This window comes from Phoenix dactylifera, chromosome 1 (genome assembly GCF_009389715.1).
Source record: "Phoenix dactylifera cultivar Barhee BC4 chromosome 1, palm_55x_up_171113_PBpolish2nd_filt_p, whole genome shotgun sequence".
In the NCBI taxonomy this organism is placed as follows: domain Eukaryota; kingdom Viridiplantae; phylum Streptophyta; class Magnoliopsida; order Arecales; family Arecaceae; genus Phoenix; species Phoenix dactylifera.
Window position 1 is genome coordinate 21,075,557 of NC_052392.1, and position 21,515 is coordinate 21,097,071.

Below are 21,515 nucleotides of genomic sequence, written 5' to 3' on the forward strand. Positions count from 1 at the left end.
CATATTTATTCATGAAAAAAATGGAATAAATATAAGAAGCACTAACTAAAAGTAATGGCCATTACTTTATCATGAAAATTAAATAGGTATGAATGGGCTTGTTTCACGGAGTGCAAATATTATTCTGTTGTGAGTTTTTTATTGTCAAAGATTTATAATCATCTGTTAAAAATGCTCATTCTTCTTTACATTTAATCAAACCACAAGTAGCATTTAATCAATCGACAAAATCATAAGTGGCCATCAAATAATCCTTCATCCTCATAAGTTAGTTAAAATACAGATATTACGTAGTTTGTTAGTTTGATGTGACTACGACCATCGAAATACCCTATACTCTCAATTTGTTGATGGAATTCCCATCATGTAATATTAACATCAAATATTTGATGGTTCACTTATTGCGATCATAACCATCCCTCAAAAAAAGAAGAGAAAAATAAAACTTATATCTTTAGAAATGCTCGCTTGCATTAGTTGTAATAAGGTACTGTAATTATCAAAAAATCTATGATACTAGGTGAGCTTAAAAGGCGGAAATGAAAATGCAACACCTTTTGTCCTAAACTAATTGATAGCTAATATAAGAAAAATCATTACAATAGTTGTGTTAATAAAGTATTGTAATCATCAAAACATAGTCATGACTACAGTCTACATAATATGCAACCGTACCTCAAGCTCTCGCTCACTCTTTTTCTATATATGCAATGACCCTAGTTTAGTCATTACTTTATCACACAAATGTTGAATATCAGAAAAAAAAATGGCGCATAAACCAACAATATCCACAACATCCGTTATAATCAAAATATTTTAGGCATGACTCCACCTGGAAGTGACTCCACTTTTTAACCAAATATTGAAATCTTTCACCTCATCATGCTGGTTTATGTACATGATATGTGCACAATTCTCATATATTATATAAATCAAATTGTAAATATGCCTTAAACTTCTTGATCCACCCCGCTTCATGATTCAATTCAATAAATTTAGAGAAAAAATTTACTGAAAATTTTTGTGAGATCTGTGGTGGCTACGAAGGGTCCAGTTTGAATTCTACCACTGACCTCATTTGGAGGTGCAGGAGTGGAGCCTCTGCGGTACGGATTTGGATCAATTTTGATATACATCTTCTTTTGTCTCGTTTTAGTAAAGTATGAGAGATTGGATGTAATAGAACTAGAATTTTGTTGAGAGGTAGCTCTATTTTTAAACTCTATTTTTTTTTTTATAGTAGAATCTCTACTTTATTCTCGCCTGTAGATATAGGCTTGTGGCTGAACTAAGTAAATTTGCATTTGTTGTATTTTCTCTTCCCTCTATCTTCTCAAATCTTTGGTTTTTCTTTATTTTTTGAGCTCTAAATATCATGTTTCATCTATTCCTTCCAACACAAATTCTATAGGGTACCCTGGTGAAGCTTTCTGTTGTCTTTCATAACCTGCATTGCATATGATATGCCAAATTACCTAAAATCATATTAAATAATACGACTTTGTTGAATCGATCAATTCTAATCATTGATATGTGGCTTTTGTTCATATGAACTCAATGCGACCTGCATATGGCATGCTAGATGAGCTCATTGAGGCTTGCATTCTTGTGCTCTATTAGCCCGTAGCAAAATGTTATGTGCTTCTTCCTTCTTCTTTTTTCCGATGAGGTTGATGGATTTACATGTCATACATAGCTAGTGTAAGCACATCCAGCATCATCAAAATACCATGTTTCTAAGCTCCAGTGGGCATACATCAATGGAAGTCCAAAGATAAGCAAAAGAGTGATGAGCCACATGGGATGCCATCGAATCCACATATCTATTCTCCTCTCTAAATATGTAGGATGCCCTATGACATATAATCCGATCGAGAAAAAGGAAGATTTTCTTCCACCCGCTCGACTCGAACCACTCAAAAAAATTTAGAAGAAGATTAAAAAAATTGCAAAAGTAGGGCTAAAGTCTCCTTGCCTTTCATTGATGATTAAAAACCAAGATACATAGCCTTTATTTACAATGGTGAGATATGTTTTTACACAGTTTGTGTCAGATTCCTCATCCTAATTTTAATAGAACTTTCTCCTAAAATAAATATCAATAGTAGAAATATTTTAGAAAAAAACTAAAAATTTTGAAGAGGTAGATCTCGACTTCTATATTAGCTCTACCTTTTGTCGCTTCGCTCGATGCTTCTCGGGTAGAGAGCTATGCCTGATCAAAGTCTTTTTCGAAAAGAAAATTTTTGGTTTGACTGGTCCATTTCAGATCCCAAATGATGAAATTTGATCTCGATCGCTGGGGGCTTTACTCCCTAAAGTACGTGGCGTCATATCGTAGATATCGAAAAACTGTCCAATTTTTTTAAAAAAAAAAGATCATCTCAATCAGACGTTGTATGACCAAGTTATGGCATTCGAAAGTTTGGCCTACGACTCGACGTCCCGATGTGGTTGATCCTGCTTTTGGAGCCTGTCTAGCCCTACTCGCAATGGCCAAAATAGTTTACATTGAGTTTGAAAATTTTGTGCCTCAACATACACCAATTACATCAAAGAGAAGTGGATGAGCATCGAGTAAGGTTGGGGCAGCTTGTTGATGCAGTTAATGATCATGTAAGAGTCACCCTCCAGCCATATGGATAAGGCATGAAGCTGATATACAGCATGCATTGAGTTCGACCATAGAAATAATTGTATCCAAAAGCTTTCTTTCACCCACTGCCAATACCTTACGAGTATGATCTATAATAACAAAAGCAGCACCTCCACGAGCTCCATTACCCACCACACTGCCATCAAAATGTCGCACGCTTTTTGAATAGGGTGGCTTGACAGACTCTTGGCCCAAGTGATGTCTTTGTGGTTTATGCACGAGCTGGTAAAGCCATGTCTTTGTGACTCCATTTCCCTGCTCCACAAAATTAATTGAATGCAGCAATTCTCACTGCACCCGTAAGCCTCCTGGAGTTTTGTTATGCTCTCGCTGCTTTCGCATGGTCACGTAAAATTATATGGCCTGTTGGATTTTTCAGAGTACTCAACTAAACAGGACTCTTTGGAACTTGAATTGTTTGCGTAATGGCTGATAAGAAAAGGACTTTCAGGATTAAATTTCTAAGTATATATTTACTTGTGTTTTAACATGGAAAAGTTCATTAAACGCCTGAATTCTGTTAATTGTTTTATCTTCCATGAGCTGCAGGCCAGCAATCTATAGCTCTGGGTTCAAGTGTCTGAAATGCACCAAGTCATTCTCCAGCAAAGATGTCTACTTGGATCTGACTATTACTTCAGGAACAGAAGAGTACAATGAGTTTAAGCCTACTAGAGCTGAGCTATATAGGTATGACTATAAATATCTTCCTTATGCACCTGTATTAACGTAATTCTAACTTATGGATCCAAAATAGTAGGCAAAAGGATTCATGGATTTGGTTTGTGGCTGTACGTAGGAAAGTTGAAGCTCTCAATGCTATTGACTACCTTGCTTGTTCTTGATGTCCAGTTGCCTTTCTCAGTTTTCGGTTTTTATGTATTCTATGATAGTAAGTGCTTAATTGCTGAAATTCTTTTTCTTTAAATTGATTGACTACACATTAGAATTAGAAATGTACATGTGATCTTCACTGTGTATAGCAGTTTATCTCAAATGTGGCTTTGTTTCATGACCTTTGTTCGTTTCGCTACTTAGCTTAGCGGGCTCTTTATGAGGCCCGACCTTATTGGGCTGGCCTATTAGCGCAGCCCAGTGCCAAAATAGAGGCCTGAAAGCCTATTTCGAATCAAAAATAGGGTAAAGCCCTGGTAGAGCACGGCGGAGGAGGAAGAGTCCTCCTCCACCACGAGCTCCATTGAAGGCTAGGATAAGCCTAGTCTCCACTTTTGTTTACACCCTCAAGCTCCCTAATTCTTCCTCATCAGAAGATCCTCGCATTTGTCGCAGTCTGCTTCTCTTTTTCTCTTTAGATTGTCGACGGCTTAAGCTCCCTATGCTCGCCGAAAAACGCAACCAAACTTCGTCGGAATTGCAGGTGTGAGCCTTGTTCTTCTTCTTCTCTTTTTACTTGTTCATAAGCCTCACTTCTAATCGAGTTCTTGACAAAAAAAAAATCCGAGAATTAAAGGCCCTGTTAATCCTCTATTTTTTCTAGCCTCCTCTACTACCGGCGCTTCTAATCTGCTTCTCTTTTTCTCTTTAGATTGTCGACGGCTTAAGCTCCCTATGCTCGCCGAAAAACGCAACCAAACATCGTCGGAATTGCAGGTGTGAGCCTTGTTCTTCTTCTTCTCTTTTTACTTGTTCATAAGCCTCACTTCTAATCGAGTTCTTGACAAAAAAAAAATCCGAGAATTAAAGGCCCTGTTAATCCTCTATTTTTAGATCCAAAAACCCTAGTTGTTCTTTTTTCTAGCCTCCTCTACTACCGGCGCTTGTCGCCGGAGATGGAGACTTGTCCCCCTATGCCGCTTTAGGATGTCGACGGAGCTTATCGTTAGGGAAACCATGGAAGGAAAAGGGGAACAACCGAACCCCTATTTTTGGTCTTTTCTTTTCTTCTTCTTTTGTTGGTAGCCCTGTGGTCGGTCACCCCATCGTCGGTCGCCCTACTACCAGTCGCCGGCCTTCCAATTATCGACCACCTCGGCGACCTAACCGTGGCCCTCTCCCTCTTCTTCTTCCTCCTTCCTTTCCTCTTCTTTTTTTCTTTCTTTCTTCTTCTTTGTTTTTTAATATTGTTTCTCTCTTTTCTCTCTCTTTCTCTCTCTAAGCATGACTAGAGATCCTGGTTTGAGATTTTGTCTTTCTTTTGTTCGAGTCCCAACTGACTCTATTGTGGAAGCTCTAAACTGCCCTAGCATCTGGGCGATAGGCTGACCCATCATCTCAGCCCTTATCACGTCTCTTTGGAATTCGATCATCATTGACCTTCAATGAGTCACTTAAATCATGTCTAATCTTGACCAGTTCAGTTCATTTTGTTCATACCAATCTATGCAGTCGGATACCACCGTCTGATCGACATTGCATTTCTTTTCACCCTGATTTGGGCATAAGGCCTTTTCTGCAATAGTATTTTAATTTTTAACTTTGCTTGACTTCTAAGATAATGATAAAACTAATTATATTTTAATGATATTAAAGCTGACGAACCTGACCATCTAACTGAAGTAGAATTTTGAAGCAAAAAGAGGTAAGTAAGATAATGCTTCAAAGTATGTTTTCTGATTTTTGGTCAAATAATAATTAGTTTATTAAATTTGATTGTGATATCTATTTTATACTTGGTTAAATGGGTTGGGCATGTTATTGTTACGATAGTAATTATTTTAAAACATATTATGTATTATGTTATAAAATTCGGAAAATATGACTGGATAAAATATGAAATTTGTTTATATATGTATTTTCAGTACAACTATGATCTGGCCCTGCTAATAGAGATTATTCGTTAGCTCTATGATTTATAATCTGAGAAACTAGTAGTATCTGTTATGTGGTACTTTGTGTACCTTGTATCTACTATTTGACCCATACCACTAGGTTACATGGTCATAGCCTGATGTTGGGTCACTAGTATTAGTTTATAAATATAGATATATGTGTGTGTGTTTTACGAAAATTTGATTTATTTTCGGTCAGTATCTTGCTATTATCTATTTATTTGGCATGCTTGGCCCTACTTTATTGTGTTATATTGTTTACGGGGCTAGTGTAACTCATTATTTTATCTTTTTTTATTTTTTAGATCCTTACCAATGATTGCTTGAGACTTGGGTAGTGCACTAAGAAAATATTCATAATTACTAGACTTCTGATTTAGACTAGTTGGACAAGTTTAATTTGAACATTTTATTTGAATTGAATCATAATAATTAGTTGGTATATTTCAGCTTATGTTACATTGGAACAATTGATTATGAGGACTTTTTATTTAAGATCTTGATTTAAATTGATCAAAGAATTATCATTATTGCTTGAGATTATATAATCAGTAGCCTTGCATATTTGTATGTCTGCTATGCAGATATGCGGCGTCTGTTGCACTCATCATTGCATCACAACAGCTTTGTTCCTCGAGAAATATTCCCCTGGAAAATCCTAGGATTCAGGAAATATATAAATCAATATCATGCTAAAGTACCCATATTTTGCGAACTGTAGTGATTAAGAATGAGAATAAATTAACTGGCTCTTTACAGTGTGCCTTCTTCCCCTCTGAATCCTCATTTTACAAGCTTTGGCTGTTCTAGGTTTGACAAATGTGCTTTCATGCTAAAATAAGCTTTGTCCAACCAATATGAAGGATATGAAATGTGCCACTTTCAGTACACAACTAGAGCCGCATTGCAATTGTTGTTAATAATCCAGTAAAAAGCAATGATACCATTGAGAATAAAAGCAGAGTATGCAAAGAATTAAGTGAAAAAAAAAGTATAGCTGCAATCCTGCAATGATGCCAAATGCTCTTCCACAATGTTTGCAAGTTACAGGTGGTATTTCCGTACTTGGCGAGAAAGGAGACGCCATTAAGTCTTTCCATGAAAGAAAATGATTCATAAGCCAACTTAATGAATTACATGCTGTTGTTTATTTTACTGAAAAGACGTTTGAATCTTGTTTAATTAATTCGGTACATGAATCTATAGGAAGGACTACGCATTACCAACTGGCCTATGATGGATTATTGAGATTCGGTGTGAGAGTTCACCGGGTTTAATAGCTGATAACAAGATTTTGCTTAATCCTGGTGAAGCATTCTTGTTAAAATTGTGTGCTCCATAGGTCCCACGGCAGCATAAGGCTTTGTTGTTGGTGTTGTTATTGTTCTTTATAATTAATAGACTGCTTGCGAAGACACATCTAGATATGAGTCCTAAGCAAAGTCGGTGGTACCATTCCAAACCGGACGGTTTTGGTCGTTCCGAGCCATACCGGTAGCTCACCGGTAGCCATACAGTTCCAGTAATAGAAACAAGACTCATTGCCGGAGCTGAAGAAGGAGAAGAAAAGAGAGAGTGAATGGAGGAGGGAGAGAGAGGAAAAAGTCGGAACACCGGCGGAGGCCGACTTTACCTAAAAATCGCAAAAATTTTTAAGCTGCGGCCGGACTCCTATTTCGTTCGAAATAGGAGAACCGGCTGCAGCCTTGCCTACCGCGGCCTCCATTGACGTCCGCCACTCTCCGCCAGCCCCTCTCTCGCTCCCCTTCTTTTCTTTTTCTCTCTTCTATGGTATAGTGCCTTTTGTGGTTTGGCATGGCCCGTACCGACTTATGCCATCGGAAAATCGGTACGGTGTCCGGTACCGATTTCTCCAACCTTAGTCCTAAGGCTAAAAGAAGAATGATTAATTAATTAATTTGTTTATTTAATGTAGTAATAAGGAATGGATTCTTATTAGTATATTAAACTAAAAACATGCAGATAGTATGGCAATGTAAGATTGAGGGAGTGCAGAAGACTTGGAAAGGATGCTTTTCATCAAAGCTGGAAGGAAGGGATTTGCTAGATGTATTTATGTTTGAGGTAAATTTCTTATGTTGTTGTCATATGATATTTTTTATAGTACTCTCACCTTGGTGGGCGCACCTTTGTACATTTTTATACGTATCCTCTTTTGGAGTTAACATTTGCTGACCGTATGCTCTCTCTCTCTCTCTCTCTTCTGTTTTTTATCATTTTACCTGTTATCTCATCCCTCCATGGAAGAGAATGGCGTCAAAACTTTCCGGAGTGGCGTCCCAGGTCCCGACGAAGAGGTTGTTTCCTTGTCTTCTGTGCTTCTCTATACCTCCATCATATTTATGTGATCAAAAAATTAATTTGAGAAATCCTTCCTTGCCATTGTTTAGTTAAGATTTTCTGTACTTTTAAGTATATGTAGTAAATTTTGATTGATTTTGAATTCCACCAGACATCTTTCTTGTGCATAATTTTTTTTTGGTGATGCACAAAAAGAAAACATATTGCTGTCTCACCCAAAGATCAGAACACCATTGTAGTGGAGGGACTACAAATGATTGACAGATTTCAGGTTCGTAATTTTTTTGAGGAAATTCAGGTCTGTAATTGACTTTGCCAGTTTGGCTTAGGATTACTTCAAGCCTGTAGCAGGTGATCTACTTGTAGATGTGAGCTGTGGGAGTGACTTGTGTTCAAGAAAATATGCAGAATCTGGATCCTATTACACTGCTATTCGATTGGATTTGTCGGAGAATATGGTTTGCCAATGCCATGAGTTCATGAAGCAGGATTAGCACTCTTTCTACTCTGGAAGTTTTTTTTTTCTTATCATGTTTCCTGCATCCAACTTTTATCTTTAAAAAACATCTCGCATCCTAAAATTCAGTTTAAGATACAATACTAGCTTTTTAAGGTTTTTATGTGCCAATGTGGTGGGTGTTGCAGACTGTTGGGATGCCTCTATTTGCCTTTCAAGTGAATAAATGTCTGCCAATCCATTGCCATGATGATGGATATATACAATTAAAATGGGTTATGTCCTCACTAAAAATGGCAGACTTGAGTGACTTGCCTGCCACTTCAGAATTTTAACTTTCTCGGCATTTTCTCTTTGAGCAAGCAGGTTGATTCATATTTTCAGCTATGTTTCCTCAATAATTCTCACTCGCTTCATACTTTTCTGAGTTCCTTAAGTAATATTCCAGTTCCAAATATTTCATATGCTACTGCTTGCAGAAGCAAAGGATGATCTAGCTATCTTGCACGCCTGACCCTTTCTGCAAAGAGAGATTTAAAATTTTGCGAGTTGCTATTCTAAAGGGCGAGTCAAAATCGATCATCTGAATATGAGAATGTCTGATTATCTTCATCATCCAGGATCCAGGACATAGGACATGCAATCAAGAGATCAAAGAAAACACTCTTGATAGGATTAGAATGCGGTGTTATGTGATCGCTGCAGATGCTGAAACTTGAATGGAACTTTTATAAGACTACTAATTTTCATGATGTTGCATGTATCTGCATTCTGGTTATAAAAAGGTTTTATGCACATAAAATAAGCATGAAAAAGCTGGGGTTGTGAGAGAAAAACCAATAAGAATAGCATTGAAATGAAATGCTTTATGTGGAGCATTGAAGATGAGTTATTTAGGATGAAGTAGTGAAGAACATTTTAATTTGCCATTGACATGCAAAGGCCATATAAGAAGATCACTTCGTCCTGTGCAGAAGGATAACGTAGAATGAGGACAAATTCTATGATTACCTAGACAGAACTTCTAAGAAATGATATGAAAGGTCTAGTATTTACAGAGAATATGCCGCCCAACAAAATTATCAGAGAGCACTGATGGCAATTCATTAGTTTGATTCAAATAGTAATCTTAATGTTTCCATCATTACCAAAACAAACCTTTTCTATGTTTTCTGGATTTTACAAGAAGAATGTGGTTGCAAAAAGTATTCTCATCACTGCTTTGATATAGTGAATGAGGTCATGCTCGAAAACATTTTAGTTCTGCACCGCAATTTCCATCCACCCTCCTAATGGCCAGCACAAGGTAATTACCAGACATTCAGATATTATTTATTAAACCAAGTTGATTTCTCACAAACTATATGAAAAAAAAAAAATCTTATCCTCTAAAATATCAAGAAATTTAAAATATGCTCCAATTTTAACAGATTTGACGTCCTTATAGAACACTATTACATTTATTTCTAGTCCTTGCTGAAGTTCTAAAGCCCCATCTGAATTCTCAGAAAGAAAGGGGAAAATGAAAAAAATGGAAAAATACTCAACGTATTTTTCTGTTGCCACTATGAATCATATTGAGTACTAAACTTATATCAAGGTGCAAAACTCTACTAAATTTCTTCTCTGAAAAATTTTCTACCTCGGGTATGCACCTGATCTTTAACATATAATGAGACTGGATCTGCAACAGTAACTCTTATAATGGTGTTACAATTATAACAGCAGTTAGCATTCAAAGTAACCCTTGGAAGATTCTGGTTCCAGTCAAAGTCAAAGAGGCTCTTCCCTTTCATGATACTAATACCTTTTTAAAATCTTCATCATGGGAGAGTGACAAAGATTTTAAGGTTTTAATAAGAACAGGTTGGATATAATAAAGGTATAAAACTGAGACAATGACACACACAAGTGCTTCTCCTGAGCTTTCCAGCTGTGTCGAATCATACGGTCGCAAGGCACAGGACAAATCAACTCCATCTCTCACTCTTCCCGGAGTTTTTTGAGGATAAAATAAATAATTTCGCATTCTGATCTTGAGATAATCTGATCATGCCTTGCATATTAGTCTCCATTAGTGTAAGTTCAGAACTGTCATAAAATACTCTGCACCCGTTGCATAAAGACTCACTTCTTTTCTTGTAAACTAATATAGAATAAGCCAGAAAAAAATGCAGCATTGTTACATCTAATACATACTGCTTGCATTGGGCTGTGTATTTACTATAAAGCAGGCTCTTCAGTTAAAAATTTTCTTAACAAAAAAGCTTCTAGGAATAAGAACTTCATAATGGAAACACAGAACTACTTGTGCAAAGATATCAGGAAAAGGTCTTTCAGAGTTGGCGATAACAAGTCTCAGGATTCATGAGAAGATCCATTAAGGCTGGAAAAGATCCTTCCTTAAGTTGATAGAGTTCATTCCATTAATTAGTATTCCGAGTGAAACGCTGCATTGTGAATGATCTCACCTTATAGTGAAAATTCTATTTCTGAGACCGTAGGAAATACGACATAGAAAATGACTGACAGAAGTGCTGATAGATAAAATCGAAGGTCTATGATGAGATGCTTTGCAGCACTGTACTTATGATAAATTTGTTGGTTCTCTAAACAAAGTGCAAAGGATACTTGCCCAAATTCAGAGGAGTGTGCTTACAGTGTCCTCAAATATCAAAGCGTGGAAGTCTTGTCCAGATGATCAGTATATTGTGGATCTCATCATTTTATCAATATCTTGATCCTAAATTATCTTCATCATAAAATTTCAAAAAATTAACAGAATTTGAATTTGAACCTTTATTTTTGCCAAAAATTCAGTTAACCCTATATGCGAACAGCTCTGATTTAGTATGAAGGATGTCCCCACATAAGCATTGCATATTTGCTCAACTATGAAGGATTTCTGTGTCATAGTTGACAGATAGAGTGGCGTCAAGGCTCTACAGGTTTTAATCATTTATCTGCCGAATTTTAGGAGTTGCATTGGAGGCTCCGATCAACGAGATTGGTTGCATAAAAGGAGAATGGGTCTTCCAAATTACTCATTTTTCATTACACCGTGAAGCGCTTGGTTTGCTTCACCTATGTCTATTTTGATTCCACCCCTTCAAACCTTCATATCCCAAAACAATGTAACATCATAGACATAGTTAATCCATATAATGTACACATGTTCTGTAACATTTAAAATACCCAAGGACAAGGATTCAGTAAAATTATATGGCAGTAAAAAGACTTGTGTGATGTTCACTTATTTTCATATAAATATATCTAGTTGCTCAAGAGCTTGCAGGGTTCTACTGAAACCACATTTTTATTAATGTCTAAGTGCAAAATCGCTGGAGAAGTCTGATAGACAGCTTAAATAATAAGAGCTCCATTTCATGATAAATTTGAATAATTGATTGAAATAGCCTTTGGAAACTTTACATTGAAAGCTTGGAATCAGAAACCATAGAAAAAGGAAAAAGCTGATCTGTTTAATAAGAAGGGATATAGAAGCAGTCAAAAGAATCAGCCCTTAGCACAGAGGAGATCTATGTGGAATGCCTTTCCTTCTGCTCATGTTTGTAACCATGTCCTCATCAGAAACACTGCTTGCTGACCTTGAACAAGCAGCGAGCCTGCTTCTCTTCTTGCGGAAAAACTCGGTGCACGGCATACTTAGATTTTCCGAGTCTGATGAGCCTATGGGCTCCTCACCTTCCACAATAGTGGACTGGGTGGTCTCATTGGCCTCATCATCGGCATCATGGGGAGCGAAGAAGTCTGGACTCAGTTGAAGTGCCTCGCATGTCCTCAAATATGGGGAAAGATCCTTCTTTTGCCTTAGTATGTAGTCCACCTACAAAGAAGTAAATTTAAATCGCTTGAACGGTTGTCATGATTTAGAGCATATTTGTTGATCTCTGTTTACATACAACTAGAAGGTCTCGATCGGTAAAGGTTAAGTGCGAACTTTGAGCTTAGCTCTTGGCTTGCGCCTTGAAGATTTTTGCTGTTTCTTGTATCAAATTCATTATCTAACTATTTGGAAGTCAAGCTGATCTCAAAAGACTGCTTATTGATTGCATGAACCAGAATTCTTCAATTCTCTAGTTTTCCCTTCCACGAGTCGGTGTCCCTTGTATCATGACTTACCCAAGTTGATTCAGCCAGAAACTTGGCACCAATTCATTAAGGATCATCATCATGATGAGAGAATCTCACTCTCCCCTCAAAAAAAAAAAATGATGAGAGCTGATCATATATACTCCTTTGAACTAAAACTACCATATAAATTTCTTAGCTAAGACCTTATTTTCTGCTCATAGATTGATTTACCATCAAAGTTACCATAGAGTTTGTGTTCATTACTTATCCAGGGTGTAATGATATTTATCAAACATTTTCCTAAAAAAAGATAAAGATTCAAGTATTAGCATCATTAAACTAGCATTGAAAAAATTAAGTACCATTTAGCTGGATATATGATGGAACATGCACACAATATGCAATATGGAACTTGTTGATTACCTTACATCCCAGAGAACAATGAATATAAGGCTCTTGAAGGCTCCTGTCGCAGGAGGTGCAGAGGTTCCCTGATCCCCTAAACTGCCTGCTCTGAGGTCTCTTCTTGAGAAACACCACCTTGGAGCTATTAATAGTATACGACTGCAAAAGAGGTGAAAACAGCGAAAGATGAATGCTTTTCTTTTAAACCTATCAAGCAAATAGAATTCTCTATTGCCACATGATCTTACTGAGCTAACCAACCTGAACATTGGAACAGTCTATAAGCTTCTCGAGGTCCTCCAGTCTCACAACATCATGGTAAACGTAACGCCGGACTTGCACCAGCCTATGGAAGCGGTGCGATGGCACGCAATGTGGGCAGATACTAGTGCAGCAATCCAAACAACAAATGTTCTTCTCATTCTTCTTCGCGTTCTCGTGAAGAGAACAAGCCACGAAGAACTTCTGAGTGTCAAGAGCCTCCAACCAAGCTGGCTTCCAAATTCCCTAACAAACATAAGAGAATTCAGGATAAAAACAGGGCTTCTGAGCAAAAGCAAAACAGCCTTCTGGAGTTGAGAGGTTAGGAGAAGGACCCACCATGTTCAGAGCAGCATGAACTTTGAAAGAAAGAGGGAATGAAAGTCTGAGAGGATTGAGTGTAAACGAGTGGCAGAAGGGGTTGGAGATGGATAGTTTTTATGGAGGATCGCAGGAGCAGATGGAGTATATATTGGTGTATATATCTACTTCATGGAGGGCTACACTACACTACACTTTTGACGGAGGGGAGGAATAAATAAAAAGAAAGAGTGGAGGGGAACGTGGGTGCTGTTTTTAGTGTTTCCCATCCCCCTCCCCTCCTTTAACCAAGTCCAAAGACTCGAAAACTCCACCATCCTAAACTAATGCAAGGAAGGGGGTGTCCCGAGGAGTCTTGGTTCCTTCTTTGTAGCCCCATGTGGGGAAGAGCATGGTCCTTGACACCGCCTTGGGCTTTGGCGAGGCTGCACCCAAAATCCTGACCCATCCCCTTTATAAATTATTTTTTTTCCAAAAAAATAATTCTAAAACTCTAGGGTTCATCCAAAACAAGCAATTAAAACTAAAACCCTAGAAACTATGTGTCTTGTTTAAAAGTAAAATTTTGCAAGTAGGGCCTTCGTAATTTGTAGCGCCGCTGCAAGGTCACATGATTCGCCTAGAACCTATAATTCACAAACTTTGTCTTCACTATTTTTTAGTAAGAAGAATACACATAAACGACGTATAATTATGATATATGCTTGACTGAAAAGATGATTTTACTTGCACACTATCAATTTCAAATATTAGCGTCATATAATAAAAATATTAAAATATTGGATATGAAGCATAATATTTGAAATATTTATACAGAAATCATACATATTGGGAACTTCTTGTTTATGCATCACTTTTCAAAACAAAATTTTTGCTAATACTGTTTGATCTCGACATTGATGTATCCAGCGTATGCTTTATCATACTAGGTAGAGTTGCACAAACTATTCGAATTGTAGGGTTTTACTTAGCATGTATTTTAGGGCGCATCCTTCTCAGCCTGCGTCTTTTCTTCCATGTAGGGCCGACTGCTAAGGCTTTTCTCTTTCTTCGCCGTTCACAAACAAGATGAAAATCCAACTCATCCAAGCCCGCCAAAACACTATAATATCCTAGTTTTATTCATAAACTGATCGGTCACTTGTTCTTTAGAACCTTGCAATTTGGAATGGCCCATCCAAAGTTATTGAGCCCTAAGAGTACCATTTTAAGCTTCATAACCGGAGAAGAAATTGATCCATCAAATACTAAGCAAGTGGGCATGAAAGAAATATTTTAGCTAAAATTATAATTTATTGTCACTTATTACAATTACATGACAGATGACACCCTGCTATGTCCCCCCCCCCCCCCCCCCCCCAAAAAAAAAAAACTACACCAAACTGCTTCAAATTAAAATAATATATCGTGATTCAAAACACCACTTTGCCGGTGTTGACCGGCGTGAACACTGAAGTAAAATGTCCTTTTTATCTCTAACAGCTTTCATGGCATCCTCCCTTTGTCGTGCCCACGGAATCCCAACCCCCCGCCTTCCTTGCCTTTTTGCCCGCTACTTGGCTTCTCTCTTCCTCTCGCCCGTGTGCAGCTCCGCACGTGTGCACCCGTGCCTATTATAATTGGGTCGGATGGGAGCACGCAGACGTGGCAAGATCTTCGAAGCGGGAGACAAGAGGCATCGGATGCCCGCACGTGACTACTTGAGACGGCACTGACACGGCGAGTGCCTCACGTGCAAGGTTCAGGAAAATGATGTTGGCCTCTTTAATTCTCACTCGATGTTCGCACGGGACAATAAGACATGTCATATCGTCTCTCAGTAGCTAAGGTGGGACCCAGATTGATTAAGGGCTTAATGATACCGCTAATTGCATTCTAACTGGAATCCAACATTTCCATCTTATCGTTTACCGTGGAACACGGTTGAAGTTTGGCCATGTATAATCCAACAGCCTCCAAACTTTAAGGTCTCTCGGTTTCTCCAACGAAAATAGTAAAAATGAGTTGGGGCTTGCCCTATTCATCACACCTCTTTAATTATAGTGTGGATTTGATTCTTTGCTGGTGCATTTAAAAAAAATTTAGATTAGGATAATTATAGTAAAGTTAAGCCTCTTTCTCTTCAAAATATGTATAATATATATATAAATATATTCTTATTTGCTTCCTAATTCTCCATATTTTTCTCATGTTTATTGAAAGAATGAAAGGAAAAAAAAATGTAAAACAAGATGGCAAAAACACATTTTTAATTGCTGCCTCGGTCTTTAATTTTTTTCCTCATGTTTGTTGCTGTCCATCCAGGAAAAAAATCATGTACATAATTATTCAAGAAAAAAGAGCAATTAATTTAGATTCATTTATTAGCATATATTTGAAACTATAGTTGTATGACAAATATAAATATATTTTTTTTATTAACAAGCTCGGCTTTCTATCTCTAAAATATAATCCAAAAGAGGTGTCATAAAGGGTGGACTTAGTGAATTCATAAAAATGAAATGGATGGATGCAAAACTCTCATGTTTTATTTTCTGTTTTTTGAGAAAAGGATGGCATTACTTTTTTTTTCTTGGTACAATCTGTTGCTTTATAAAGTCCTTGAGTAAACTCAACTACCAGCATCAGAGAACAAAATGCCTCGAAACTGGCCCAATAAATCAAAAGGAGTCTCTTACAACCCTGCTGCTGTATGCTCTACCATAAATAATGCCACCCAATCAGTCGCTCTATTAGCTTCTCGAAAAATTTATCTAACAGTACACGGGTAATACTCGATGTGAGTCTCTAAATATCCATAATCAGAGGATAATTAAATATCTGCTCTCAAGAATCAGTAATAATCCATGAAATGACTGTCCTCAAGTCTCTCCAAGAGAATATGGTCTACAGATAAAACAAAATGGCATAAACTAGACCCTCCCATACCGTTCTTATTTCAATCAAAGGTACTATAGCATCAAGCAAGACCCAATTCTTTGCGCTGCTATCAAAGTTGATTTTTAGACCCAAGTGAAGTAAATTACATGGGACACAATATTAGCGGATAGGAAATCCTAGATTTTTTTAATATCTGTGAAACCCTCCGATGATCTAGCCTCCATGAAGTCCAAGGTATGGTAAGTAGTTCTTAAAGACATAACAAGAGGGCTCCTGCTAATATTTTCAAAGATTCTCTTGTTTCTAGCCTGCATTATATGGTATGCAGTATAGATTAGAGATATTGACATATGATGGCCAATGAATCTGGAACTGCCATGTTTAATCAACTGAAAAAAACTTGGGGAGTCTCGAGGGTAAATAGCTAAGGACAAACAATCGAAAGCCTATCTCCAAATCCGTGCAGCTCGGGGGCACTCAAATAGCACATAGTCCATGGATTCTCTAGTCTCTCTTTACTTATCACAATAAGAAGCCATATGCAAGGACTCTCATGTCATGATTTCTCCGGATGGATGCCCTTGAAATAATCCATGAAATGACTGTCCTCGAGTGCCCTTAAAGAGAATATGGTCCACAGGTAAAACATAATGGCATAAACTAGACTCTCCCATACCGTCCTCATTTCAGTCAAAGGGACTATAGCATCAAATAAGACCCAATTCTTCGCGCTGTTATCAAAGTTAATTTTTAGAAAATTAGGAGGCGGGGGTTCCTAATAAAGTAAATTACATAGGACACAATATCAACAGATATAGAATCCTAGATTTTCCTAATATTCGTCAAACCCTCCAATGATCTAGCCTCCATGAAGTCCATGGTGAGTAGCTTTTAAAGACATGACAAGAGGGTTCTTGCTAATATTTTCAAAGATTCTCTAGTTTCTAGCCTGCATTATATGGTATGCAGTATACACTACAAGAAACTTGGACATTAGCGACGCTTTTAAGCGTCCGTAGAAACCATCCTGACGTTTTCCAAAGCGTCGGTAAAGCGTCGCCTATGCTACAGTGGAAAAAACATTTTCCGACGCTTTTAAAAGCGTCGCTAATTTCCGACGCTTTAAAGCGTCGCTCTTTACCGACGCTTTAAGCGTCACGAATTTCCATTTGCCAAGAAAATTACCATTTTCTGTCTGCATTTTCTCCTCCATTCAGAAATACAAACAATCTTCCCGATCGGTACCTTCATACTATCCGTGCGGAGTGGTTTTTTTTTAAATCTGCCGATGTGGGACTAAAATGAGGTGGTTTTTTGGATTCCGACAACGCTTTTAAGCGTCGTTATTTAACGACGCTAAAAAGTGCCGTTAAACTTTGACGACGCTTTTTAGCGTCGTCATTAGCCGACGCTTTTTAAAAACGTCGGTAAATGTTGACGGAAAATTTTTTTTGCCGACGCTTGGAATAAGCGTCGGCAAATAAGAGTCGCAATTTTTTTTTTTTTTTTATGTAGTGTATACAATATTAGAGACATTGACATCTGATGGCCAATGAATCTGGAACTGCCACGTTTAATCAATTGAAAGAAAGTTGTGGAGTCTAGAGGGTAAATGGCTAAGGACAAACAATCGACAGCCTATCTCCAAATCCGTGCAGCTCGGAGTCACTCGAATAGCGCATAGTCCATGGATTCTCTAGTCTCTCTTCACCGATCACAATAAGAAGCCATAGGAATACCCCTCTGGTGCAGAATGCTTCTGCATGGTAATCGATCCCAGGCCAGCTTTCAGAGAAACAATGCCACTTTGGGATGAACACCTACCTTCCATACCCATCCTTTATCCCTTTGTTCGCTTTCGAGGTTCTTTAAGAAGCCCGTAAAGATCACGAATTTTAACCCTCATCCCACTAAATTCACCCCTACCAAGCTTAACTATCAACAGCTGGTTCTCCCGGAGGAATCGCCATGGAAAATATTTGGGAAGTGAGCTCACCCCCGAAGCATCGCTCGATGAGTTCTTTGTCCCATGTTTTTTCCCCAGCCACCATCAGATTATTGCAAACCCTTATTATCCAAGGCCTCATAATCATCAGTAGTCACTTTGGAGAGGTCTGATAAATTGGAAATAAGCTAGGGCGTTTATCTTGACTGGAGGCATTCATTAACATTTCCAACTAGAATGAAAAATGTGGCAGTAAGTGATATATATGAAGTAGCGATTAAAATGCTACGACCAATTCAATCACGGGCTATCGCATCAGCATGCAAAAAGGACCCAAGAAAAAAAACAAAAGCTCTAGGAAAAGGGTACTGCTACCTTCTTTGTTTCTATGTAATCCCTTTTCTTGTTTTCAGTGAAGTCGATTTTTTCAGTGTGATATTCCTCTAAACTACTACTATCGACAATCGCAGAAATCCACCAGGTGTCCTCTACTGCTCATTTTCTTCACTCTCTCTCTCTCTCTCTCTGTCTCTCTCTCAAAAAAAGAAGAAGAAAGAAAGAAAGAAAAAAGAGACTGTCGACAGCCATAACATTTGCTCATCACAACTGGCAGCCTTTAGCCTCTGGTTGAAGATGAATAAGGAGGGGTACCTTAACAGCCAAGTCTCACTAATTATAAAAAGTCAAAAGTTGACAACATTTCGCATGCATGTGTTCTTGTTTCCATTCAAGTAAGAGGCGGCATGCACGTAGTGGTCAGCAAGTGAGAACGATAATAGTTATTTATTGCATCAAAGAAGATAAATAGTTGCATTTTAAAATCTGAAGACAAAAGAGAAACCAGGCATATATGACTCGGCGTGCGGGAAAGAGGTCAGGGTGAAAGGCTGATGACCGCCCACGCACTTACAGTTTCTACCAGGAAATATATAATCATTGGTTTCATACGGTCTCTTGCTCTATGTTAAACTTTATTCCATGTTTACTATTAATTGGTGTCATTTATTACAAAGGGAATTGGAGATGGATAGATTCTGACAGCTTTCACGTGACGCCTTTCTTTTATCTTAAACCAACTCACGTGGGATGGCCGGCCTTTGGACGATTTTGCTCTTTTGAGCAGGAAGTCTCTGCCTTCCCTCCTCCTTGAAACCATGGAATGCAGCACATCTCTCTCTGTGTGTGTGTGGCCAAGGTTAAGTTGTCTCTTGCATCACTGGAAATAAACTTTTTTTTTATTAAGTAAATATTATCGACACTTGAGTGATTCAGCAAATCGTTTTTGAATGATTAAATATTTCATGAATTATTGAACTGCCTTGATGAGACATAAATTATTTTTTACTTAAGATTATTGAATTTATACATTCTAATCAACACTCTTATGCGTAAATGGATATATATTGTTATAATTTTGGCTTCTTCATCTTTTATAATATCTTAAAAATATTCTTGTAATTCTCAATATTATGCTTTAATTGCTTTTAATTTCTGTGGCTAGTTTTCTGCTTGCTATTCTTATATGCAAACAGTTCTTCTTTTTCCTGTCTGCTTATACACCACTACTCTATGCCTGCATATGCGTTGGTGTCGTACCTGGCCCATTGTTATAGAACTGCAGACTGAGCTGATCCTGTACCCTCAGCTTAGCCCAGCAATCGATAGCCATTGCTATTACACCATGGACATGTTTCTATATATGTTTATATTTTGTGGCTCCTTTTATACTTCAGTGCTTCTTTGGTGGTTCCGTCCTACACCAACCACCCCAGCAAGCTACCTAAACCTCAAGGGAAGTGACCCAAGGGAAATTGCAATCAAACAGCAGCCTTTATCAACGAGATATATAGTCCAAGGAAACTTGTTCATGGGCCTGTCTCGATCTGGCTTTGCGGCTTTGCACCAAAGATCACCGCAATTTATAGAGGCTTGGGCTTGGAATGGCCTGGCCTTGGAACCTAAATTGCGGGGCCAAGCTCAGTCCTTGCCTGGGCTTCGGGCTTCAATCTAGGTCTCGAACTTTCTAACCAATTTTTATTTATTTTTAAAATACAAAAAATATGTAAAATATTAAAAAACTAAGTACAAATAATTAAATATTACTCTATTTGTTATCCTATTAAGTGTGTATATCAACAACAATTATCAATTAAGTATGACAATACATCAAACGGAAACAAAGAAAAATAAAAAAGACAAACAGAAACAAAGAAAAATAAAAAAAAGTCGAGCCGGGAGAGGCTTTAATCCACAAGCCCAAGCCCGGCCCATATATTAAGCGGGCCTTTTTCCAGGCTCAGCCTGGCCCGTCAGGTCTAAAGTCTTAGCCCAAGCCTGTTCAAAAGGTTTTGAACTTGATCCGACCATGGAGCCAGTGAATAGATCTAGTTCATAAGCCCCCTTTTTTTTTGAGCAAGATAGAGACAAGCTAGTTTGTTATTTTTTTAATCTTGGGCTTTCAGAACTTTCGGGTGTAGGCCTACGAATGTGCAGGTGTAGAGAACAACTAGTTCGGTCAACGACTCAACCTTATACATCGTACAGATAGCAGCAAAAAAAAGAAAAAAAGGTTTGGACACAGAGTTCAAATGTTGTTTTTTTTAATAAGTAATAAATTCTAATTTAAATGTTTTATCATATATTTTAGCATACTAGTATAAGAAACCATCTATTTATTTGTCCATTTATATAGATATTTACAGTGACAGATCATGATCGATGGTGTCCATCTTTGGTTTGGGTGCCTCATATTGATTTTGAACTTAGAGAGAAATGGATACCCTCTTCTTTCGAGAGGACTATAGTCTATTCCTTATATATAATCCTCAATCACATGTGCACTATGAACAAATTGATGGCAATAGTTGATAAATACAAAGATACTGTCATCTGTATGTTCACCGATACCGGTACCTAGTAGAGCTTGGAAGAATGTCTCGATGGATTTTCTAGAAGCTTTGCTAAAGACAAGACACAACCGCGTGTACTTGTTTGTGGTGGTCGATTAATTCAGTAAAATAATATGCTTGATTTTTTGTAAGAAGATGGTGACAGAAAACGAAGCAGCTTGTTTATTCTTTCAATATGAATGAAAAAAAATTGGATTGACATCTTCCATAATTTATGATCGAGATTGTCATTTTTTAAGTAATTTTAGAGAACTTTGTGGAGGATGATGGATACCAAATTGAAGCGGAGCACTTCAAATGGATAGAGATCCTGAATTGCATGTTGGTACACCTTATTAGGTTTTCCTCACCTCAATGATGGAGAAATAATTCCTGAAAAGATGGTACAAATTTGATGCATGCAAAATTATGACACAATTAAGTTCTTCAATAGAACATCCTATGCACTTACTTTGACAGGAAAACGGATAAAGAG

The 21,515-nt window shown here is 37.6% G+C and overlaps 1 protein-coding gene and 1 long non-coding RNA gene across 2 annotated transcripts; one reads left to right on the forward strand and one right to left on the reverse strand.

Annotated features, from left to right (window-relative positions):
• Positions 1-3,776: 3,776 nt before the first annotated feature.
• Positions 3,777-8,471, forward strand: LOC108511600. Its single transcript, XR_005513133.1, has 2 exons — positions 3,777-4,034; positions 7,429-8,471. It is a non-coding gene; the product is annotated as an uncharacterized LOC108511600 (long non-coding RNA).
• A 3,110-nt stretch (positions 8,472-11,581) lies between these two features.
• LOC103715986 lies at positions 11,582-13,515 on the reverse strand. Its single transcript, XM_008803801.4, has 4 exons — positions 13,325-13,515; positions 12,986-13,231; positions 12,743-12,883; positions 11,582-12,071 (listed from the first exon to the last, which is right to left on the reverse strand). Exons 1-4 carry the CDS (start codon positions 13,325-13,327, stop codon positions 11,748-11,750), a joined length of 714 nt encoding a protein of 237 aa, XP_008802023.1. The 5' UTR covers positions 13,328-13,515; the 3' UTR covers positions 11,582-11,747.
• Positions 13,516-21,515: the final 8,000 nt, after the last annotated feature.

Coding starts and splice junctions, on each gene's coding strand:
- LOC103715986 (XM_008803801.4), bottom strand. Junction 12,884..12,985: donor TAGACTGTTCCAATGTTCAG/GTTGGTTAGCTC, acceptor CCTCTTTTGCAG/TCGTATACTATTAATAGCTC. Junction 12,072..12,742: donor ATTGTTCTCTGGGATGTAAG/GTAATCAACAAG, acceptor ACTTCTTTGTAG/GTGGACTACATACTAAGGCA.